The sequence below is a fragment of the Cydia splendana genome, chromosome 27 (genome assembly GCF_910591565.1).
Source record: "Cydia splendana chromosome 27, ilCydSple1.2, whole genome shotgun sequence".
NCBI classification, from domain to species: domain Eukaryota; kingdom Metazoa; phylum Arthropoda; class Insecta; order Lepidoptera; family Tortricidae; genus Cydia; species Cydia splendana.
In genome coordinates, this window is record NC_085986.1 from 6,620,202 (window position 1) to 6,645,648 (window position 25,447).

A 25,447-nucleotide genomic window follows, 5' to 3' on the forward strand; every position below is an offset into this window, starting at 1 on the left:
TCTGGGACGCCCAGACGGACGTTTTCCCCCCGGGTGCCCACATACGCTCTTCTCGCAGCACGATCCTCCCCCATCCTCTCCAGGTGACCAAGCCAGTGGAGTCTTTGATCTCGCCAATTATATTGGGCACCGTAACCAGCTCCTCTAGCTCCCTATTTTTCCTTCGCCTCCAAGTTCCATCTTCCTCTGTGATAGGCTTTCCGAGGCCAGGGGACTCCAAATTTTTTCACCTGAGAGTTACGACCAGGCCTTAGGTCCCCCTTTGCCTGTTTGGAGACCGCTGGCCTAGGCAGAAGAAATGATGTGGTACAAACTGTATGTAGAAACCAGTCCTTCGTCTATTAAACAATTTAAATAATCTACTTGTTTGCGTCTCCAGGTCCTCAAGAGTCAACTTGGTGGCGCGGCAAGCGCGGGTTCCGGGTCGGATTCTTCCCGCACCACTGCGTGGCTGTGATCGGGGATAAAGTTCCCAGGCACATGACGCAGCCTCCGCCTATAGTCGGGTGAGTGTCCCGTCTCCAGGGCCTCAAGAGTCAACATGGTAGCGCGGCAAGCGCGGATTCCAGGTCGGATTCTTCCCGCACCACTGCGTGGCTGTGATCGGGGATAAAGTTCCCAGGCACATGACGCAGCCTCCGCCTATAGTCGGGTGAGTGTCCCGTCTCCGGGTCCTCAAGAGTCAACATGGTGGCGCGGCAAGCGCGGGTTCCGGGTTGGATTCTTCCCGCACCACTGCGTGGCTGTCATCGGGGATAAAGTCCCCAGGCACATGATGCAGCCTCCGCCTATAGTCGGGTGAGTGTCCTGTCTCCAGGGCCTCAAGAGTCAACATGGTAGCGCGGCAAGCGCGGATTCCAGGTCGGATTCTTCCCGCACCACTGCGTGGCTGTGATCGGGGATAAAGTTCCCAGGCACATGACGCAGCCTCCGCCTATAGTCGGGTGAGTGTCCCGTCTCCGGGTCCTCAAGAGTCAACATGGTGGCGCGGCAAGCGCGGGTTCCGGGTTGGATTCTTCCCGCACCACTGCGTGGCTGTCATCGGGGATAAAGTCCCCAGGCACATGATGCAGCCTCCGCCTATAGTCGGGTGAGTGTCCTGTCAACATGGTGGCGCGGCAAGCGCGGCTTCCGGGTCGGATTCTTCCCGCACCACTGCGTGGCTGTCATCGGGGATAAAGTTCCCAGGCACATGACGCAGCCTCCGCCTATAGTCCGGTGAGTGTCCCGTCTCCAGGGCCTCAAGAGTCAACATGGTAGCGCGGCAAGCGCGGATTCCAGGTCGGATTCTTCCCGCACCACTGCGTGGCTGTGATCGGGGATAAAGTTCCCAGGCACATGACGCAGCCTCCGCCTATAGTCGGGTGAGTGTCCCGTCTCCGGGTCCTCAAGAGTCAACATGGTGGCGCGGCAAGCGCGGGTTCCGGGTTGGATTCTTCCCGCACCACTGCGTGGCTGTCATCGGGGATAAAGTCCCCAGGCACATGATGCAGCCTCCGCCTATAGTCGGGTGAGTGTCCTGTCAACATGGTGGCGCGGCAAGCGCGGCTTCCGGGTCGGATTCTTCCCGCACCACTGCGTGGCTGTCATCGGGGATAAAGTTCCCAGGCACATGACGCAGCCTCCGCCTATAGTCGGGTGAGTGTCCCGTCTCCAGGGCCTCAAGAGTCAACATGGTAGCGCGGCAAGCGCGGATTCCAGGTCGGATTCTTCCCGCACCACTGCGTGGCTGTGATCGGGGATAAAGTTCCCAGGCACATGACGCAGCCTCCGCCTATAGTCGGGTGAGTGTCCCGTCTCCGGGTCCTCAAGAGTCAACATGGTGGCGCGGCAAGCGCGGGTTCCGGGTTGGATTCTTCCCGCACCACTGCGTGGCTGTCATCGGGGATAAAGTCCCCAGGCACATGATGCAGCCTCCGCCTATAGTCGGGTGAGTGTCCTGTCAACATGGTGGCGCGGCAAGCGCGGCTTCCCGGTCGTATTCTTCCCGTATCATTGCGTGACTAATTGTGCCATACTCAACCGAAAGGGTACTTATTGACGGTTGTCAATAAGGCGCTATTTCCATATAGCTTGAATAGGGAATATTACAAGAAAATCGTAATTTCGTCTAACTTATCTATCACTCTTGCATATTCGAGCGATAAAGAGACAGAAAACTAAACACTAGCTTAGTGCTGCACTTTGGCGGCAGAACATTGTAGTATTACCCCCTTACCTTACCTTTTTGGTTGAAAACGTCACAATTGGACAGAATAAGAAGCAACAGTGCATGAAGTAACTATAATTTAGTTTTATCAATTTTTGTATTTATATTGTTATATATTTATTACGTATTTTAATTATTTATGTCTGACGATGAAACTTTTTATTCTGCTAGTATTGACAGTATTTCTTTTCATTCTGTAGATTCTTTAGATACTTCTCATTCTTTGGGCTCTCTCGTGTCTCGCGAATTTCTCAACTCCGGTGACTTTAATGTATGCCATATTAATGCCCAAAGTATCCCCTCTCACTATAGCGAGCTTATTGATACATTCCAGTCCGACTTTGTCCATGCCATCCTGGTGTCGGAAAGCTGGTTGAAGCCTACCCTAGACTCGACCTCCTATGCCTTACCTGGATATGTGTTGATCAGGAATGACCGAATCGGCAAGGGTGGTGGTGGCGTAGCCATTTACCTTAGAAGTACCATTCCGTACAAATTGCTCAATTCGACTCCTTCTCTTTACTCTGGCTCAGCGGAATGGATATTTCTCGAGGTGAATGTCAAAGGGGTTAAGGCAGTACTGGGTGTCATTTATAGTCCCCCTACCGTTGATTATTTTTCTCATCTGGAACGGATTCTCGAGTCCGTGAGTTCTGATTACACACATCACCTGATCATGGGGGATCTAAACACTGACCTTTTGAAAGACACAACACATTCTCGTAAACTTAGGTCACTACTTCAGTCGGTCAGTTTCTCTCTTCTCCCATTGGGCCCCACTCATCATACGGCGTCGTCGGACACTTGGCTCGATGTGATCATTACTTCATCGCCAAATCTTGTCACCAAGTATGGTCAGTTCATAGCGCCAGGTTTCTCTCACCACGACCTTGTATTTGCATCCTATAAAATCAAGGCACCTAAATGCAAACCTACTCTCATTCATATGCGTAGCTTTGCCAAGATTAATACTGAATCTCTTTTAAATGACGCCGCTGCTATCGATTGGTCTCCTGTGCTCTCGACCTCATCAACTGACGCTAAGGTCTCTCTGTTTAATGATGCGATTTTAGGGCTTTTCGACAAACATGCGCCTGTTCATACAGTTAGAGTTCGGCGTCCGCCGGCTCCTTGGATCACTGAGGGCGTCCGAATGGCAATGAGGAGGAGGAACAGAGCTTTCGGGCTCTTTAAACGTGACCGCACGGATGACAATTGGAAACTCTTTAAGGCAGCTCGTAATCGTTGCAACCAGATGGTACGTACAGCGAAGCGTCAATTTATTCACCGTAATGTTTCCTCTTCATCTATGGCCGATGTTTGGAAATTCCTCAGATCTCTTGGCCTTGGAAAACCCCCCAATAGTTTTAATGGCAGTTTATTTTCTCTCAATGACCTTAACAGGCATTTTTCCTCCGCTCCTTCTATTGACACCGCTATTAAGGCCACTACCCTATCTGACATCTCTTCTTTGCCTTCTCCTGTCACAGATTATTTCTCATTCTGTCCTGTCTCTGAATTTGATATAAAAGTCATTATTAAGGCTATCAAGTCAAAAGCCGTGGGTTGTGATGATGTCAGTCGTTACATGATTGTGTCAGTCCTCGACTGTGTGCTTCCTGTGATAGCTGACATCATCAACTCTTCACTGGCCTCTGGTGAATTCCCTTCTCTTTGGCGTAAAGCTTTTGTGATTCCGCTGCCTAAAATTAGTAATCCCACCATTCTCAGTAACTTTAGGCCCATTTCAATTCTCCCTTTCCTTTCGAAAATCGCTGAAGCGGTTGTACATAAGCAACTTTCGGCCTTCGTCTACTCGCACAACCTTTTAAGCCCTTTGCAGTCCGGTTTCCGACCAAGTCATAGCACCAGTACTGCGCTTCTCAAGGTAACTGAAGACATCAGGCGGGGCATGGAGAATCAATTGGTCACGGTCCTTATTCTTATTGACTTTTCTAACGCATTTAATACCGTTGACCATGACATTCTCCTTGCCTTGCTCAAACATATGAGAGTCTCTGAAATAGCCCTTCACTGGTTGGGTGCCTACTTGCGGGGGCGCCAGCAGGCAGTCCGAGTTGACCGGTCTTTGTCTGACTGGTATGATCTGGCGACTGGCGTGCCTCAAGGAGGTATCTTATCCCCACTTCTTTTTTCCACCTTTATTAATTTTATTACACCTGACCTTCGCTGTTCCTACCATCTGTATGCTGACGACTTGCAACTCTACGACCAGTGCTCCGTGACTGACCTCCCAACTTGCATTGATAAACTTAACCTGGACCTTTTTCATATCCAGAAGTGGTCTGAGAGGTTTGGCCTCTTTGTAAATCCGTCAAAGTGCCAGGCTATTGTTATAGGTAGTTCCAAACAGCTTGAAAAACTAGACTTGGACGCACTTGCACCTGTAAGCTTTAACGGCTCCCCAATAACATTTAGTCGGAGCGTTAAAGACTTGGGCGTTCTTTTCGACAACACCTTGAGTTGGAGAGCACAGGTTACTGAAATCAGTCGTAAGGTCATGGGCTCACTTCATTATCTGAACAAACTGAAACACTTCTTACCGGTCAAAACTAAAGTTGCATTAGTTAACGCCCTTATACTACCCATTATTGACTATGGTGATGTCTGTTATCCGGACATAAACGAAGAGCTTCTTGATAAATTGGACCGCCTGCTTAATAACTGCATTCGCTTTATTTTTTGCCTCCGCAAATATGATCACGTTTCTTCTTTTCGCTCTCAGCTTGGCTGGCTTCCCATTCGACAACGTCGCAATATTCGCTTGCTTTCCACTCTTTTTTCTGTGCTTAATGATCCACTCTCTCCGGAATACCTCAAATCCTTCTTTCAATACTACGGCGTTTCTCGCGTCCGCCAACTTCGCTCTTCTGGCAATATGTCTTTGTCCATCCCTCCTCACCGAACCGGGTTCATGTCGAATTCGTTCACTGTGCAGGTGGCGCGTCTATGGAACGGACTTCCTTTCAACATAAAAAATGCGCCTAATAAGTTCGCTTTCAAAAAATCCGTACGTGCTTTCTTTGCTAGCAGAATGAAAAAATCTTAGTGTATTATTAGTTTCATAATATGTTTCGTCGTTATTTATATATATATATAGGTATATAATATATATATGTACATATATATCATAGTATATTTGTATACGTAATTAATATGTTATTCGTAATTTATTGATTGTTTTTGCTGTTGTAATTGTAGCACCGCTCACAATCTCTCTGCTTAGCCTTAAGGTTGACTGGTAGAGAATGCCTTATGGCATTAAGTCCGCCTTTTGTACTATAAGGTTTTCTTTTGTGCAATAAAGATTAAATAAATAAATAAAATAAAATAAGTAACGCAAAAAATTGTGCGTAATTTATTTTAATAAAATGTTATTTTTCACCTCAGCAGCTCGAACAAGGGTACTTTGCTTCTTAAAAACAGTGAGCAAAATGCGATTTTGCTCACTGAGTCATTTTGTCTCACTCAGGGAGCAAAATCGCATTTTGCTCACTGAGTGTGTCTCACTCAGTGAGCAAAATGCGATTTTGCTCACTGAGTGAGACAAAATGACATTCAAGTGACCTTTATAGTCAAATGTCATTTCAACATGCGGGGTCTAATACAAGTTCGATATACTTGGGTTCTATTATCTCTGTCCCTCTAGGTATGTTCTCACTGCTTAGGGTGAAAATTTTTGTGTACTACACGAGATCAAAGTTATTTACGTCTCGTGCGCTTTTGAATCCCTTACTACGCTCAAGATTCTAAATTAGATTCACTCGCTACGCTCGTGAATCTATTATAGAATCTTTCGCTTGCACGGGACTCAAAATAAGCACTCGAAGAAATATCAAACTTTGATCTCTTGTTGTACAAATAACTATTTCACCCCACCGGCTCGGAAAGACTTACTTTGCACTTCAAAAACTGATAGCAAAGTTGCATTTTATTCACATGTGAGGCAAAGTAATCAAATGCATATTTTGAGTTTTTTTCTTATGTTTGCTGGTAGAATTGACTTTTAAATGATGATTTTGGATGATAAATATTTAATAACATTCATTTGGATTTGATTTGGTTTGATTTTACATTTAATATTTGCTTCGGGGTGTGGTGAAAAATTTTGTGTTTCACTCGGGGGCAAATTTTGTTTAACCCTCGTGCTTTGAAACCCTCGCAACGCTCAAGATTCCATTTTTCGAACCACTCGCTACGCTCGTGGTTCAATTTTGGAATCTTTCGCTTGCTCGGGTATCAATATTAGCACGAGCGGTTAAACAACAACTTTGCCCCCTTGTAAAACAAATAACTATTTCAGGTCCGTAGCAGTGGCCCCAATAAAGCCAGTCCTTCGGAAACACGGGAAGCTGATCTCCCTGTTCCGGAGCTTCATACTGTCCCGCCCTTCGCGACGGCGGCTCAAACAACAGGGCATCCTGAGGGAGCGAGTGTTCGGCTGCGACCTCGGGGAGCATCTACTCAACTTCGAACATGATGGTGTGTAATATAACACTTTAAACTGATCTCCGGAGCTTCATACTGTCCCGCCCTTCGCGACGGCGGCTCAAACAACAGGGCATCCTGAGGGAGCGAGTGTTCGGCTGCGACCTCGGGGAGCATCTACTTAACTTCGAACATGATGGTGTGTAATATAACACTTTAAACTGATCCCCCTGTTCCGGAGCTTCATACTGTCCCGCCCTTCGAGACGGCGGCTCAAACAACAGGTCATCCTGAGGGAGCGAGTGTTCGGATGTGACCTCGGGGAGCATCTACTCAACTTCGAACATGATGGTGTGTAATATAACACTTTAAACTGATCCTGTTCCGGAGCTTCATACTGTCCCGCCCTTCGAGACGGCGGCTCAAACAACAGGTCATCCTGAGGGAGCGAGTGTTCGGCTGCGACCTCGGGGAGCATCTACTTAACTTCGAACATGATGGTGTGTAATATAACACTTTAAACTGATCCCCCTGTTCCGGAGCTTCATACTGTCCCGCCCTTCGAGACGGCGGCTCAAACAACAGGTCATCCTGAGGGAGCGAGTGTTCGGATGTGACCTCGGGGAGCATCTACTCAACTTCGAACATGATGGTGTGTAATATAACACTTTAAACTGATCCTGTTCCGGAGCTTCATACTGTCCCGCCCTTCGAGACGGCGGCTCAAACAACAGGGCATTCTGAGGGAGCGAGTGTTCGGCTGCGACCTCGGGGAGCATCTACTCAACTTCGAACATGATGGTGTGTAATATAACACTTTAAACTGATCTCCGGAGCTTCATACTGTCCCGCCCTTCGCGACGGCGGCTCAAACAATAGGTCATCCTGAGGGAGCGAGTGTTCGGATGTGACCTCGGGGAGCATCTACTCAACTTCGAACATGATGGTGTGTAATATAACACTTTAAACTGATCCTGTTCCGGAGCTTCATACTGTCCCGCCCTTCGCGACGGCGGCTCAAACAACAGGTCATCCTGAGGGAGCGAGTGTTCGGCTGCGACCTCGGGGAGCATCTACTCAACTTCGAACATGATGGTGTGTAATATAACACTTTAAACTGATCCTGTTCCGGAGCTTCATACTGTCCCGCCCTTCGAGACGGCGGCTCAAACAACAGGGCATTCTGAGGGAGCGAGTGTTCGGCTGCGGCCTCGGGGAGCATCTACTCAACTTCGAACATGATGGTGTGTAATATAACACTTTAAACTGATCTCCGGAGCTTCATACTGTCCCGCCCTTCGCGACGGCGGCTCAAACAATAGGTCATCCTGAGGGAGCGAGTGTTCGGATGTCACCTCGGGGAGCATCTACTCAACTTCGAACATGATGGTGTGTTTTATTTAATTTTGTGCTTTCCTCTACTTAAAATGAATTATTTTACACTGTGTACGAAATAAAACACCAGACAATTATTACAAAAACATAGATAGTAGTTATTTTAAACCACTACTTCTATTTAATAAGTCGGATTGAAATATAAAAAGTAGATTAGTTGACTGTGACGTTTTCATATAAAGTCCATATTAGCAAATCGTTTTGATAGTTAAAAACAAGCCGATTGGACTAGTAAGAAAGTAGCCAATTATGGTAGTTTTATACTTTCACGGCGCTCGAGAAACCATCGTAAACAGCAGAGAAACGTCATCTCAAGCCATGATAGGTCTGTTTACATCATAGAGAAAAAAATACATAGAGTGTTCACTCCATACATCAGTTTTGGCATCAAAAAGTCTATTATTTTCATAGTCGACATCTAGCATCGAATAGTGGAATTATCGGTATTGCTACTTGACAATAGATGTTCCGATGAACGGAAAGTCTAATGCTCAACAATTTTCAGCTAATATTATAACCGGATAAACCGGAACTCTTATTTTCAACTCCTTCTGCTTTTAATATTAGTTGTAAATTGTTGTTCAATACAATTTTCGTGAGTAGAATAGAATTGATTTATTCGTAAGCACAAACAATCGGTACAATACATTACATTATATAAAAGAAAACATAAAATAAGATTAAAGTGCCACGAAATGGTCCCATCTCAGCATGTTGCTGGGGGCTTCCAGCGCTGATCTTCCGATGAGACCATCAAGTGAGATGAGTCGCGACACTAGAGAATTCTAGTATCAAGTAGTGGTACTGATAATTCCGCTATTCGATGCTAGATTCCGACTGCGAAAATAACAATCGTTTTGGTACCAAAACTGATGTATAGAGTGAGCAATCTATTCTTACTATATTTCTCTATGGTTTACATGGTTTCCTGTAGAACCAAAATAAATGTTTTTTTTTTAATTTGTCGACAGTGCCTCTAGTCCTCGTGGAGTGCGCTAAAGCCATAGAAGCCCGCGGCGCGGTGGACGGCATCTACCGGCTGTCGGGGGGCTCCGGCCTCACGCAGCGCCTGCGCGCCGCCTTCGACGGCGGCGAGGCGCCCGCCCTGCCGCAGGACCCGCACGCCACCGCCTCCTTACTCAAGATGTACTTCAGGTCAGTTGAAGACCCGAGTGAGGGCCGATTTAGACGGCCCGCGAACTCGCATGCGATATTAGTTACATTGCGGACTGTTGTAGTTAAGTCCGATTCGACCGACCGATCGAAACCCGCAATGTAATGAAACTCGCCCGCCCCGTCTAACGGCTCGGCCCCGACATCGACCGACTTGCGACGGCGGCAGCGATAACCATAGGTTGGAGCGTGACACGGCGATCGGACCTTTCGCTCCAACCTATGGTTATCGCTGCCGCCATCGCAAGTCGCTCGATATCGTGGCCGAGTCGTAAGTGAGGCCTAACGCTCAGAGTCTCGCCTATCGCTTCGATTATTTTACGGGGATTCATAAACTCTTTACCCCTTATTCAAAAACGCGTTGCAAACCTCGATTACCTAATAATCGTTTGTCTTTATCTGTCATTTTGACTTATGTATTTGAAAGAAAGGGATAAAACAATTTAACTAAATCAGGCCCGTAAAGTTTTAAGAATAAGGGGGTTTATCTTTACAAGGATTCATAAACTCTTTATGTAAACTATGACGACCGGTCCGGCCTAGTGGGTAGTGATCGTGCCTATAAAGCCGACGGACATAGAGAAATATAATTAAGACAAGAGTGCTCACTCCATACAGATTTGGAACCAAAAATATTAGTATTTTCATAGTCGACATCTAGCATCGAGTAGCGGGATTATCAGTATGTTAAGTAGTACTGTCAAGTGACAATAGATGTAGCACCGACCGGAAAGTCTTATGTTGTTGAGATTAGAGTTTCCGGTCGGTGCTACATCTATTGTCACTTGACACCTGACTCGATGCTAGATGTCGACTATGAAAATACTAATATTTTTGATACCAAAACTGATGTATGGAGTGAGCACTCTTGTCTTATTAATATTTCTCTATGTCCCGGGTTCAATGATATCATTATAATAATCTTAATAAAAAAGTTAGTAAGGTATAATACAAAACATCATTTTCTCGTCTTTTTCTACTAACAAATAAATTTTCCAATCTATATAGGTATCCAACAGTATCCGTATAATGAAAGTAATATTTTTATTTTCAGAGAACTACCAAACCCGCTCTGCACGTACCAGCTATATGAAAGTTTCGTGTCAGCTGTCCAGGCGGAGGAATCCAAGCGACTGAAAGCGGTCAGAGACGTCGTGGTCAAACTACCACCACCACATTACAGGTCAGTCAATAGGGAGTATTACTGCAATGTTATGCCGCCAGAGTGCAGCTCTATTGCACCCAGTAAACCATAGAGTAACTTATACATACAAGGCTTTAAACAATTTTTTGACAAGTTTTCACTATGACATTGATACATCAAGGCGGTTAGGTGGCCTACCGCGAAACGCGAAAACCAAATTTCGTTATCTGCCTCTATCAATCGAATAAGCAAGAGTGATAGAGAGGCAGAAACCGAATTTTCGATTGTCGTGTTTCGCGGTAGGCCCTGTGAGTATGCTAGTGACGCCCTCTACGCAGAGTTTTGCGTAATATTCCCTATAAATTCAGAGTGAGTGAAATTTTTGAACGTTTTGTAATAATTTGTTAGACAAAGCAGTGAAAATGTTAGACTACGTTATATATTTGTAATCTACTCACAAAGCCCTTTCTAAGATTTGGTAAACATGGTATGTTTAAAAGAAAATAGTTTAAAACTTTCTACTGACGACTTTATGTCGTCGTAAAAACTCATTCCACCACTTTAGGAAGCGACAACATGCATTTTGATAATCAGTAGACCATGCAGATTCCAACAATACCACTTCTCGGTATAAACCTTTTCGGTCCCACGAAAATAGACAATAAGGTAGTTTCTACGAATTGGCCTCTCCTCTATTACAAGTTTTAACTTTTCTTGTGATTAAGCTTATAATAAATAAAATTACTGTCTTGGGTGAGACTTGAACTCACGGCCTCTAGATCGATACTCCAGCGCCCTGCCAACTGAGCCGCCTAGACCTCATCCATAGCCAGCGAATCTTCCACCATATTATGGGTCAAGGGGACCCTAGCGACATCTACCGTAAGAGCGTTACACTTCTTAAACGTTCGTTTTTTCTTGTGATATTCCAGAACGCTAGCATACCTAATGCGTCACCTCCGCCGCGTGTCGCTACTAGGTGACGTGACAGGCATGACAGCACGCAACATGGCCATCGTGTGGGCGCCCAACTTGCTCCGCTCTCCCCGCCCGCAGCACGCCCTACAACACGTCTCTGTGCAGGTGAGCCTTGTGAACATGTACCACGCTAGCGTACCTGATGCGTCACCTCCGCCGCGTGTCGCTCCTAGGAGACGTGACAGGCATGACAGCACGCAACATGGCCATCGTGTGGGCGCCCAACTTGCTCCGCTCTCCCCGCCCGCAGCACGCCCTACAACACATCTCTGTGCAGGTAAGCCTTGTGAACATGTACCACGCTAGCGTACCTGATGCGTCACCTCCGCCGCGTGTCGCTACTAGGCGACGTGACAGGCATGACAGCACGCAACATGGCCATTGTGTGGGCCCCAACTTGCTCCGCTCTCCCCGCCCGCAGCACGCCCTACAACACGTCTCTGTGCAGGTAGAACTTTATGACTAACATCACAGAGTCGATTTTCGTTAAAACTGCTACGCTCGTAAAAGTATTTGTGACGTTATCTATGAAAAGGGACCTTATTGTCGATGGCGCTTACGCCATTATTAACGATGCTCCGATATAAATACAATGCCGCGCGACGCTGTGCGGCGTAAGCGCCATCGACGATAAGGTCCCTTTTCATAGATAATGCCCCATTTTTTATTTAAAAAGTTTACTTGTATACGTCAATTCATCATATCAGCCACTATACGACTATTAAGGAAGGATAATACGCCAATAACTGGCCACCCTAAACTAAAAATGAATTCTATTCACCTATGAACTGAATTCATTTTAGTATTAGGCTTCAATAACTGGCCAGCCTTTAATAACTAGCCACCCTAGACTAAAATGAATACTGTTTATAGGTGAATAGAATTCATTATTAGTATAGGGTGGCCATTTACTAACAGGTGGCCAGTTACTGGCGAATTAACCTACTATTTTGCTTTGAATGCTGTAACAAAAACCATAGTCTAATAAAACATGGTCTTCCATTCCCAGAGTGACATGGGCCTACGTCACAACAACATGGCCGCTATATATAGCGCTATCGCATATTATCATATAGCGCTGTCGCATGATGACGTAGGCCCGTGTCAGTTAGGTGACCTAGAAAAGACGGGAATGGAGTACCAGGCGGAGTATATTATTATACCATGACAAAAACTAGTAAGTATTTTATAAACTTTAGCACTATAATCTGTCAGTTAAATAACTGACAGCTCAGGTATGTTATTAAAAGATATTGGCTACACCTCCTTTTGTAATTTTAAGTTTTAGTTTTATGACTTAGGGATCATCCATTAATTACGTCACACGAATTTCTAGGTTTTTTTACCCCTCCCCCCCTCCTTGTCACACTTGGTCACATTTTGCAAACCCCTCCCCCCCTGGTGTGACGTCACATTTTAGGCAATTTTGTTTTCAACGAAATCGACAATATTAACTCGGCATTACTTTTTTTAATAAAAAAATATTTTTGATATATTTTAAATATTAGTAATTTTATAACACAACGAAAGTTACATCCAAAATCTCTATCTAATCTTATTTAACTGTACAGCGAATAAAAAAATATAAATTAATTTTCGGTTACTGATGAAGTTAAAGTGACATCACAATGTTTGTGACTCCCCCTCCCCCATGTCACAACATGTCACATTTTCTTGGCCCCCTCCCTCCCCCTAAACGTGTGACGTAATTAATGGATGACCCCTTATACAATATTTTTCCTTATTGGTCCCGCCATCTTAATGAAATGTACAGTAGAATCCGCTTATAATGACATCGAAGGGAAGTGACAAACACGTCATACTAAGCGGATGTCATATGAAACATAGTTGTACAACTTCTTATTTTTGTTATGTTTTCCAAATTAATCTCAAATTCCTTTCTGAGAAATGAGTTTTATTAAACTTGTAACATATATCAACTTGTCACTGAGAATCAAAACTAAAATACCTTACAAGCCACGAACGCACCATAACGTCCTCACAGGGAAAGACGTGGTGACGGCCACGAAAACCAGCGAATGTGTGCGAAACCCGGACATAATTTCATGGAAATAGGATTTTTAGGTCATAGTAAGCGATTTGTCACTATAAGCGAAGTCATCTTATCCGAATTTGTCACAAAGAATTTTATATGAAAACCAAACTACGCACAGTAATTACGTCATAGTAAGCGGTTGGTCAGTATAAGCGGAGTCATAATAAACGGATTCTACTGTAGTAGCATGAAATAAATCAGTCGCTTTTCGGTGAAGGAAAACATCGTGAGGAAACCGGACTTATCCCAATAAGGCCCAGTTTCCCCTCTGGGTTGGAAGGTCAGATGGCAGACGCTTTCGTAAAAACTACTGCCTACATCAATTCTTGGGATTAGTTGTCAAGCGGACCCCAGGCTCCCATGAGCCGTGGCAAAATGCCGGGATAACGCGAGGAAGATGAAGAATAGCATGAATTAAGAGCCCATCAACGTGCACATTAGCGCCACTGCTAAATAATCGTGATTATTTAAATTTAATGACAGGTATTTAAAAAAGGGGGCCGCTACGGACTGTATTGTGTATTTAAGTACCTTTTGAATACATCAAACTAGTTTTTATGTTGCTGGATTTGTCGATATATGAGCTCAAAACAAAAACGGCCGTTTTAACTTTGGACGCGTTAAATACCTGTCATTAAATTTGAATAATCACGATTATTTAGCAGTGCCGCTAGTGTGCACGTTGATGGGTTCTTAAAAAAATCGACGCTTAGAACCGTCTTCTGATTTTTATTTCAAGTTATTAATTAATATATATTTATTATTAGCCTGTTGTAGTGTCCCACTGCTGGGCAAAGGCCTCTCCCCCTGATTTCCACAACTCCCGTTGTAGTGCCTTCTCCGGCCAGCCACTGATGAAGGCGTCTAAGTCGTCCCGCCATCTTCGTCTGGGCCTGCCACGTCCGCGCTTCTTTTGCGGCATCCACTTGGTGGCTATACTAGCCCACCTGTCCGGGTGCATGCGGCAGACGTGACCCGCCCAGTCCCACTTCAGTCTGGCGGTCTTTTCCCCCACGTCAGCTATGCGTGTTTTGGAGCGCAATGTGGTGTTTCGGATGCGATCCGTCCTTGTGACACCTAGATTACTGCGCTCCATTGCTCGCTGGCAAACCTTCAATTTGGACTTCTGACTCTCAGTGAGCGACCATGTTTGGGCACCGTAGGTTAGGACATGCAGAATACATTTAATTAAATTAAATAATATTTTGCTGCAGGCAGTGGTCACGGAATTCCTGATCTGTTACGCGGAGGATCTTTTCGCCGAAGAGCAAGATTGGGATTCGGGACCGGAGTCTCTGAATTCGGTAAGTTAACCTTATGGTCTTTAAGGCCCACTTGCACCATCCCACTAACCCGGGATTAAGCGGTTAAACTCCAGGTTTGACCGGTTAACCCCGGGTTAGTGGGACGGTGCAAGTGGCCCTAAAAGGTATAAATTTAAGGTTTCAGTTTCTATTAAACTAACAATCTATAAATTGTAAATACAGATGTCAATCACAATGAAAAAAATCCAATCAATCAATCAATCAATCAATCAATCGATCAATCAATCAATCAATGAAAATCAATGTGATACGTCCCACAGTAAAAAAAGGATAATATATTATCATTTAAATTAAAAATGCCCTAAGTTTGGTTAAATATCTTATTTACTGGAATAGTGACGAACACTTGGAAGTCTATTTTATTATGAAATTGAGATCTAAGTAGATGTCGATTTTTCGAAGGGACAAGTTTTCTTCCCACTTTTTTTTCTTTTTTCTACATCCATCGTAGTAATTTATTTTAGGGATGTAACGATACATGATTTTGCCGATACGATACCGATACCGATTATTGAAATAATCGGCGATACCGATACAGATACCGATATCAATGACGCAGTAGTTAGTGTTAAACTAAGACACCAATCATCATCAAATAAAGGATTTAATACAATAAAACAGATATAACTTGGGAAGTTTGACCTACGACGCCGCCATTGCGGCGATGCTCATCTGTCAGTCCTTGGCGCGCTATAGTGAGGTGACCATTTCCAATACCGATTGTTAGGCTGCACACGCGAAAGATCATATCGGTTATCATTAGTTAATAAATAAAATAAATAAGGACTTATATACTTAATACGCATATAGTATACTTATGTATAATATACACTCGATTTTGTGAAATGTGAAAAACAGTAAAACGAATAAAGAAAAATGCCAAATCAAAATAAAAGAAAACAATTATTTATGTAACCATCAAGCAATCAATGCAAAAGTGAATCCAAATCAGTAAATATAGTTCACTTTAGGTAGATTTTTTGCTATGGAAACAAAGTTTATTCAAATTATTAGCAGCGTCATTTGTTTCGCGCGCTTTTCAAACTGTGATATCGGCTGTATTTAAATCGGCGATGGCGATATATCGGCCTGCCGATTATATCGGTATCGGTATCGTTACATCCCTAATTTATTTTATTAAGTAGTCTGTTGTACAGTCAGCAGCAGAAGTTGGTAAGCGGGTGAGGTGTTCAAAATTACCTTGACACGCTCTTATTCTCTTAACAATAAAGTCACGTCGAGATCATTTTGAACACATGGCCCGCTTAGCAACTTCTGGTGCTGACTGTAAAATAATAAGGATTGTTAGGATTCCGTACCCAAAGGGTAAAACGGGACCCTATTACTAAGACTCCGCTGTCCGTCCGTCCGTCCGTCCGTCCGTCCGTCCGTCCGTCCGTCCGTCTGTCACCAGGCTGTATCTCACGAACCGTGATAGCTAGACAGTTGAAATTAAAAATCACAGATGATGTATTTCTGTTGCCGCCTTAACAACAAATACTAAAAAGTACGGAACCCTCGGTGGGCGAGTCCGACTCTCACTTGTCCGGTTTTATACTATGTAGTTGTTTTTCCTCTTTTCTACTTCCATAGTAGTAGGTTATTTTATTTGCTAGTATTTTTTGTATTATAATAATAAGAATTGTTTTTGTATTCGTGTAGGAGCAGTTAGAACATGTCGAGTTGAGAGGTCACGACTCGTGCCGGCGTCCGAAGAGCTTACCACTCAACCCGCCTACTAAATTACTCAGGTATGTATCCTTTTTTCACATCACCTATTCGGAAAAGGCCTTTTTCTTCCCCGCTAGGAGGGATCAAAGTGGCACTTTTCCCCCCCGTTAGGGAGGATCAAAGTGGCACTTTTCTATTCTAGGACACTGTTTTTGTTATCTTTTTGCATTCTTTTTTAGCTTGAATAATATTTTGAAACGTAATAATTGTGTCAACACTAAGATTTTTTATTTTCCTCATAGTTGATGTGAAAAGCAGTATGTGTCACACGGTATCAAAATTATTTCGTCTTGGGCGTTAACACTTGAACTTGAATCCCTCATTACGCTCAGGATTCAATGTACGCCCTTGACGGAAATATATCATTTTGATCCCTTTGTAACACAAACTGCTATTTTTTAGTTTGTGATATAATTGACTTGATTTAAAAATTAATTAGAAGTTTTATTGTACATTAGAAATTTCGCTTTTATTTTAACCGACTCGACCGTATAAAATACTATTATATATATTTATTTAATAACATTTTTACAACATAATAAAAACACTAAAACTTAGAAATAAAAAATTAGCCCCAAGTCGTAGTCCGTAGGTAGGGTGCCCAGAAGGTTGGCCGCATTGCCCCGCTGGCTGGCAATGCTGATCCGTTGGGCGAAATATTGGCCAGCCCTCTGGTCACCAGAAGCCTCTATGAGGCGCTTTGACGGCTCCTCATGTAATGGTTACGCTATCACGCTATCTTTTAAACGAAGCACTATTTTATTACAGATAAAATTACACGAATAGCGGGCTCAGCACGGTTCCATTTTTATCGACTATCACTATGCGCGTCCCTTTCGCACTTACATACTTGTTAGAACGTGACAGGCATGGTGACAAGGGATAAAAACGCGACCGTGCTAAGCCGCTAGGTCTCGGTAAGACGAGAATGTTCTGTAGACTATTATATCGTCTTATATCCGTATTGTTTTCCAGTCTGGAGGAGGCCCGGCGGCGCGAGAAGTGCACGTCGACGGGGCAGAGTCCTCGTTTGCCACCTCCGTCCGGCGCCATCGCCGCCGCCGCGCGAGCTGAACCACAACTGCGGCCCGCGGGACACCTGCGGCCCAAGTATATCGAGGTAACCCACACATTACACCAGAGATACTCTACCGCGGCTAGGTAGCCCGGCAGGTGATCCTCGTATATAGGGACACCCGATATATTCAAATTAGAGATGCCGCGAATATTTGGCAACTATTCGGTATTCGGCCTATTCGGTCACTTTGCCGAATATTCGGTATTAATATCTGTTGCACCTACCTAAAAACAAATTACACAATAAAAGTAACCAAGAACTAGGCTAGGTAATTTAATATTTTTAATATATTCTTGGAAAGTGGTTAAATATGAAGACCTTTTTTTGGGCATTTGTTGATTACAAAACATTTTATATTTATCATGGGTCTAATTTGATTGAATCTAACTACATTCATTAATTCTGCTCAACAAAAAATATATTTTAGCTAACATTGTGCTTTGTTAGCGAAGAGTTTTCATAATAATTGTGACTCAAAATGTTCACATGTCATGCCGAATATTCCGCGCTTCGACCGAGAGAGGGGCCGAATATTCGGTATTCGGCCAATACCATTATTCGGGACATCTCTAATTAAAATACATGTATATAATGTTTTTACAGGTCGGATCGGGGCCGGACAACCTTCCGCAATACCACACCGTATTGGATCTTCCGTTGTCAGGTTCGTTTATATTCTATAATGCTTAAAAGCGTGCCAGTGTCATCATCGTCATAATTTAAGAGCATGGCTCCCGTCGGTGGAGTATGCGCCAGTTTTCGCGGTCCTCGGCCAGGTTTAAGTCCCTGTAAAAATAATAAATATTATGGGACATTCTTACACAGATTGACCAAGTCTCACAGTAAGCTCAAGAAGGCTTGTGTTGTGACTCAGACAACGATATATATAATATATAAATACTTAAATACATAGAAAACAACCATGACTCAGGAACAAATATCTGTGTCATCACACAAATAAATGCCCTTACTGGGATTCGAACCCAGGACCATCGGATTCACAGGCAGGGTCACTACCCACTAGGCCAGACCGGTCGTCCCTGTAAGACGCGACATTGTCGACTTTGCTGTCGGTGTCGACACAAATTAAAATCTGCCCATATATATATATGTTAACTCGATCCTTGCAATCGTATTTATAATTGTTGACATCGAAATATGTAAATCTTCTTCCTCGCGTTATCCGCGGCTCATGGGAGCCTGGGGTCCGCTTGACAACTAATCCCAAGAATTGACGTAGGCACTACTTTTTACGGAAGCGACTGCCATCTGACCTTCCAACCCAGAGGGGAAACTAGGCCTTATTGGGATTAGTCCGGTTTCCTCACGATGTTTTCATCAACAGATATTTCGTGCATAAGTTCCGAAAAACTCATTGGTACGAGCCGGGGTTTGAACCCGCGACCTCCGGATTGAAAGTCGCACGCTCTTACCGCTAGGCCACCAGCGCTTTTATAAAATTGGTTTAAAATATGCGTTCAATAAAGACGTCAAATTTTTCCGGTTACCCAGGGAGAAAACACCAGTGCTGATAAATCGAGAGGCTCTGGATTGAAGCACCGATTGATTGGTTAGCGATATTTGGCGTTTATATATCATTATTAGGGTTCCGTACCCTAAGGGTAAAAACTGGACCCTATTACTAAGACTCCACTGTCCGTCTGTCTATCTGTCACCAGGCTGTATCTCATGAACCGTGATAGTTGAAATTTTCACAGATGATGTTGATGTATTTCTGTTGCCGCTATAACAACAAATACTAAAAACAAAATAAAATAAATGTTTAAGTGGGGCTCCCATACAACAAACGTGATTTTTTTTGTCGTTTTTAGCGTAATGGTACACGGAACCCTTCGTGCGCGAGTCCGACTCGCACTTGGCCGGTTTTTCAGACATAGTACGATTTATCGACCATATATACGCCAATAGAATTTCAACTTTAGTAGTTCGATTTAAGGTTCAAAACAGATTGAGATTTCAGGAAATTACTGCGAGACTATAGATTTCAGGAAACGTGACTTGTCTTCAAATTAATCATCACAGCTGAATTAATTGTAATATATTTGGAGTTTTTGGGGAAACTTGTTACAGTACATATGGTGCTACTTTACCGTCCTAGTGCGGTAATTGGCACAATACGTGCATACGTCGAAAATTTAAAGGGCCGTATGTACTGTAAAACGTACAATACACTTGCGAAAATGTAATTCGCAACTCGTGTCGATTTAAATTTCAATTAATCGCCACTCGTTGCGAATTTCCTTCTTTTCGCACTTGCATCGTGATGCACTATTTTGTACAGGTGCGAAGCGAGGTCTAAAGCGGTCTCCGTCAGGCTGGCGCGGGCTGTTCTCTCGCAGTAAGCTCCAGCGGCACAAGGCAGCTCTGCGGCCACAAGTCACTGCTCCTACGCCTGCTCCCGTAGAGGTACACATATAAGTATTTACTAACTTAATTACATCACACATAATTTCGTTTTTTTTTTTATAATAAACATTCATAACAGTGTTCGCAGGACATACCGATGAACCCAGCAGGCTTGCGACCAGTGAAGTCGTGCGAGTCGCTCGCGTCAGACGGCGACACCGTGGCGCCCCTAGCGGAGAGAGCCATGAAACCTCTCAAACATCACACCAGGTGCTGTAGTGTTTACATCATAACTGTACTAATGGCAGCAGGACATACCGATGAACCCAGCAGGCTTGCGACCAGTGAAGTCGTGCGAGTCGCTCGCGTCAGACGGCGACACCGTGGCGCCCCTAGCGGAGAGAGCCATGAAACCTCTCAAACATCACACCAGGTGCTGTAGTGTTTACATCATAACTGTACTAATGGCAGCAGGACATACCGATGAACCCAGCAGGCTTGCGACCAGTGAAGTCGTGCGAGTCGCTCGCGTCAGACGGCGACACCGTGGCGCCCCTAGCGGAGAGAGCCATGAAACCTCTCAAACATCACACCAGGTGCTGTAGTGTTTACATCATAACTGTACTAATGGCAGCAGGACATACCGATGAACCCAGCAGGCTTGCGACCAGTGAAGTCGTGCGAGTCGCTCGCGTCAGACGGCGACACCGTGGCGCCCCTAGCGGAGAGAGCCATGAAACCTCTCAAACATCACACCAGGTGCTGTAGTGTTTACATCATAACTGTACTAATGGCAGCAGGACATACCGATGAACCCAGCAGGCTTGCGACCAGTGAAGTCGTGCGAGTCGCTCGCGTCAGACGGCGACACGGTGGCGCCCCTAGCGGAGAGAGCCATGAAACCTCTCAAACATCACACCAGGTGCTGTAGTGTTTACATCATAACTGTACTAATGGCAGCAGGACATACCGATGAACCCAGCAGGCTTGCGACCAGTGAAGTCGTGCGAGTCGCTCGCGTCAGACGGCGACACGGTGGCGCCCCTAGCGGAGAGAGCCATGAAACCTCTCAAACATCACACCAGGTGCTGTAGTGTTTACATCATAACTGTACTAATGGCAGCAGGACATACCGATGAACCCAGCAGGCTTGCGACCAGTGAAGTCGTGCGAGTCGCTCGCGTCAGACGGCGACACGGTGGCGCCCCTAGCGGAGAGAGCCATGAAACCTCTCAAACATCACACCAGGTGCTGTAGTGTTTACATCATAACTGTACTAATGGCAGCAGGACATACCGATGAACCCAGCAGGCTTGCGACCAGTGAAGTCGTGCGAGTCGCTCGCGTCAGACGGCGACACGGTGGCGCCCCTAGCGGAGAGAGCCATGAAACCTCTCAAACATCACACCAGGTGCTGTAGTGTTTACATCATAACTGTACTAATGGCAGCAGGACATACCGATGAACCCAGCAGGCTTGCGACCAGTGAAGTCGTGCGAGTCGCTCGCGTCAGACGGCGACACGGTGGCGCCCCTAGCGGAGAGAGCCATGAAACCTCTCAAACATCACACCAGGTGCTGTAGTGTTTACATCATAACTGTACTAATGGCAGCAGGACATACCGATGAACCCAGCAGGCTTGCGACCAGTGAAGTCGTGCGAGTCGCTCGCGTCAGACGGCGACACGGTGGCGCCCCTAGCGGAGAGAGCCATGAAACCTCTCAAACATCACACCAGGTGCTGTAGTGTTTACATCATAACTGTACTAATGGCAGCAGGACATACCGATGAACCCAGCAGGCTTGCGACCAGTGAAGTCGTGCGAGTCGCTCGCGTCAGACGGCGACACGGTGGCGCCCCTAGCGGAGAGAGCCATGAAACCTCTCAAACATCACACCAGGTGCTGTAGTGTTTACATCATAACTGTACTAATGGCAGCAGCCTACTCGCTCATTTTTTTTTGTCTTACAATTTCTATCAAGGAAAATATATCTCAATTGAATGTTTCAAATCGATTGTATGACGCTGGTTATGTTAAACAATTTGGAGAATTATATAGAATCCCTAGCGATCACTTCTCGTTTTCCAATTGAGCTGAAAATTTGCATACATATGTAAGTTTGGTGATGATACTGATAATGCAATATTATGGTACCATCGAGCGGATCTGATGATGGAGACAGGAGGTGGCCATAGGAACTCTGTGATAAGACAACGCGACCTAATTGTGTTAGGGGCTTTTAGGATTGTCTCGATGAGTATTAGTTGCCTGTGGAAAGAAAAGTACAGTCAGCGATAAAAGCTTGTATCAAAAATGATTTTTTTGACAAAAAGTTATTTTGTTTTTTTTATCGTAGGTCGTCATCTTGCGACTCATATTTCGAGCCTTGGCAAGCGGAACTGGCTGACATGAGGCTCCGACTGTCCCCGCAGGAGAGAGACAGACATATGTTCAGTGAGGAGGACGACACGCACTGTGTGCCAGCTCAGGTAACATATCATACGTACCGTCAACCGGGGTGAATAGGGACGCCTGCGGTGATTAGCCCCGTGCATGAACTATAGGGGGCAGCATAGGAGCCGTCAGATATATTATAGGTCGTCATCTTGCGACTCATATTTCGAGCCTTGGCAAGCGGAACTGGCTGACATGAGGCTCCGACTGTCCCCGCAGGAGCGAGACAGACATATGTTCAGTGAGGAGGACGACACGCACTGTGCGCCGGCTCAGGTAACATATCATACGTACCGTCAACCGGGGTGAATAGGCCCGCGCATGAACTATAGGGGGCAGCATAGGTGCCGTCAGAATATTGGCGCGAGGCGTAAATGTGTCGTTTATGCTTCCGATATAGCCCACAAGATGGCAGAACCTACTAGGAACAAGGAAACGTAGCGACGAGAACGGTAGATGGTAGCACTTGCTTTGGCAATATCCACATATGTTTACGATTTAGGCCACTGTAAGTCGGGTGACAATGCAATATTATGGTACCATCGAGCTGATCTGATGATGGACACAGGAGGTGGCCATAGGAACTCTGTGATAAAACAACGCCATCTAATTGTGTTTCGGGTTAGAATTGTCTCGATGAGTATTAGTTGACTGTGGAAAGAAAAGTACAATCTGCGATAAAAGCTTGTAACATAAATTAAATCTTTACGAAAAACTTTTTTTTCCGGACAGGACGATTCTTTATGCTCTACTCCGGCCGGATCGGGCCCCGATAGTGTGGACCCCAGCCCCAGAAGGAACCTTAGGGTCGATATAGAGGCCGCCAACGAGCTTGCTGAGAGGTAAGCAAAAACAGTCTGACAATATTTAACCTTTTGGATACCTATGACCGATATATCCGCACCGCAGTTCCAACGCCAACGACGGATTAATCGGTCACAGACCCCAGAGCAACACAGACCTACGTGCATATGCATAAAGTTCAATTTAAATTTTGACACTTCGGTGACGTGGCGTCCCAGTGACAGCTTTTGTGTTTGACACGGCGTCGAAAAGGTTAAAGGCCGCTGGCTCAATATTACAAAGTTCTATGTTACATTTTCAAGATAGTTGAAATTCGACTTAATGTCACTATGACAATGTTCAAATTTCAGTTCGATAAAAGTGAAACATAGAACCCTGTAATATTGGGCCAGCGAGGTGTTGAACTTTACTATAGTTCGTTTTTTTTTAGCATTAGAAAAAAGGTAAACAATCTTGACGTGTCTTTTTATTGAAAAACACTTTTAAAAATAAGTCCCGGCAAATATGTAACAATTATGCATCATATACGATCATTTACATTATTTTGCTGTCATAAGTAATAGTTACTGATTATTAAAAAGCGTTTTTCAATTAAAAGTCACGTCAAGATCACGTAGTCTTTTTCTAAATCGATAGTTTCTCGTAATAAGTTTCAACCCCTATTTAATATCTTTGATCATCCGTACGGTAGAACATTATGGTTCGACCTCCTAAGCAGGATGACCAGGAATAAAGGGATGGCCAGGGGGCGTCAGTAGCGACACTTGTGACATCTGGTGTCAAGTAGCGGTACTGATAAATCCACTACTTGACGCTAGATGTCGACTACGAAATAACTCGCGTTTTGGTAAGAAAACTGATGTATGGAGTTACCACTCTTTCCTTACATACATTTCTCTATGGATATACAGGGTTGTCTAAAAAATTACTGCATTCCCGTTGCCAGGGAGGTTTTGGGATTATACTGAGCAACTTTTACTACGGGACCAACCCCAAATCGCAAAAAAATGGGAGTTTCGTACATTTTGGCTGGGCCATTTTCTATGGGTGGGTACGTGTTTTTTCGCGATTTCGGGGTTGGTCCCACAGTAAAAGTTGTTCAGTATAATCTCCATACTTCAATTTGTTTTATATGTAGTTTGTCAAAGGACTGTCTCATTTCAATCATAGACAGAGAGAATCATACTATCTTTGTCTTACACTAGTACCAGCACCCAAAAGAAAAGGATGAGTATAGTTTGCCTGATTCTTACTGACTGACAAATTGGTTTGACCAACTATATTTTGTTGGTAACAGGAAACGCAGCGCCCTGGAGGAGCAGCTGGCAGGCATCGGCTACATCGACGGCGACTCGCCGCGCGCCAAGCCCGCGGAGAAGCGACACTCGGCAAGGCACGACAACCTCGCCAAGCGGTCAGTACCCACTATACTCTGTATCTACATACATACATACATACACATACATATAATCACGCCTATTTCCTGGAGGGAGTAGGCAGAGACCACGGACTTCCACTTGCTACGATCCTGACATACCTCTTTCGCTTCCTTCACTTTCATAACATTCCTCATACACGCTCGCCGGTTTAGGGTGCTCTGGGAGTCTGTATCTTTAGGTATTTATATACAAGTAAACAAACAATTTGTACATTTTCGGGTAGTTATAACATTTATTGGTTAATCGACCAAGTACAAAACCGCTTGGATCTGTCACTGAACGACCTGACTTTAACCTACATTATTTGATCATGTAATGTTTTCATCTACCCTCAACTGGCTTAAGGAGCAATTTGAGGGTAGATTTTGTTTACTTTTATTTAAATACCTAAAGATACAGAGTATAGTGGCTCTCCCTTTTGGTTTTGTCTGAGTTTTATCTTCCGTTTATGCAAATATTTTACGATTTCACTAAGAATATTTTTTTATTGAATTTCGGACCATAGTTGAGAGTTTTTGGACTAAAGTTAAGGTTTTACGGCACTCGCTTCTAAGGAAGTATCTTTTTTGTTTTATTTTTAACTTTTATTTGCCTGTAAGAGTGTTCCACTGCTGGGCAAGGGCATCCATTCTTTCCCGCCATTTGGTCCTATCCAGTGCACACTCCCGCCACTCTTTACAAAATGTGTCAAGGTCGTCCCACCATCTCCGTTTTGGTCTTCCTCTGCCCCGAGATCCTGCCTGTGGGCAGTGGTGGGAAGTTCGTTTTTTTAGCATTAGAAAAAAAATGGTTGTCTGTAAAGTCGGTTTACGGACGATAATTTTGCGTGATAACGTCATAAGAA

General features: G+C 44.5%; 1 protein-coding gene and 1 long non-coding RNA gene across 3 annotated transcripts in view; both read left to right on the plus strand.

The window, feature by feature from the left end:
* The window catches only part of LOC134803823 (uncharacterized), a 178,104-nt gene that overhangs the window by 76,971 nt on the left and 75,686 nt on the right, over positions 1–25,447 (plus strand). The gene's annotated exons all lie outside the window — the stretch shown is intronic.
* LOC134803790 (GTPase-activating protein CdGAPr-like) overlaps positions 1–25,447 on the plus strand; it is a 50,252-nt gene that overhangs the window by 19,990 nt on the left and 4,815 nt on the right. The window contains exons 10-23 of the mRNA XM_063776626.1: positions 380–506; positions 6,534–6,712; positions 9,025–9,208; positions 10,281–10,409; positions 11,303–11,453; positions 14,619–14,708; positions 16,392–16,480; positions 17,436–17,580; positions 18,142–18,202; positions 19,841–19,965; positions 20,045–20,175; positions 22,504–22,636; positions 23,093–23,202; positions 24,462–24,578. Coding sequence (XP_063632696.1) covers positions 380–506; positions 6,534–6,712; positions 9,025–9,208; positions 10,281–10,409; positions 11,303–11,453; positions 14,619–14,708; positions 16,392–16,480; positions 17,436–17,580; positions 18,142–18,202; positions 19,841–19,965; positions 20,045–20,175; positions 22,504–22,636; positions 23,093–23,202; positions 24,462–24,578 — 1,771 coding nt within the window. The remainder of the gene's footprint in view (positions 1–379; positions 507–6,533; positions 6,713–9,024; positions 9,209–10,280; positions 10,410–11,302; positions 11,454–14,618; positions 14,709–16,391; positions 16,481–17,435; positions 17,581–18,141; positions 18,203–19,840; positions 19,966–20,044; positions 20,176–22,503; positions 22,637–23,092; positions 23,203–24,461; positions 24,579–25,447) is intronic.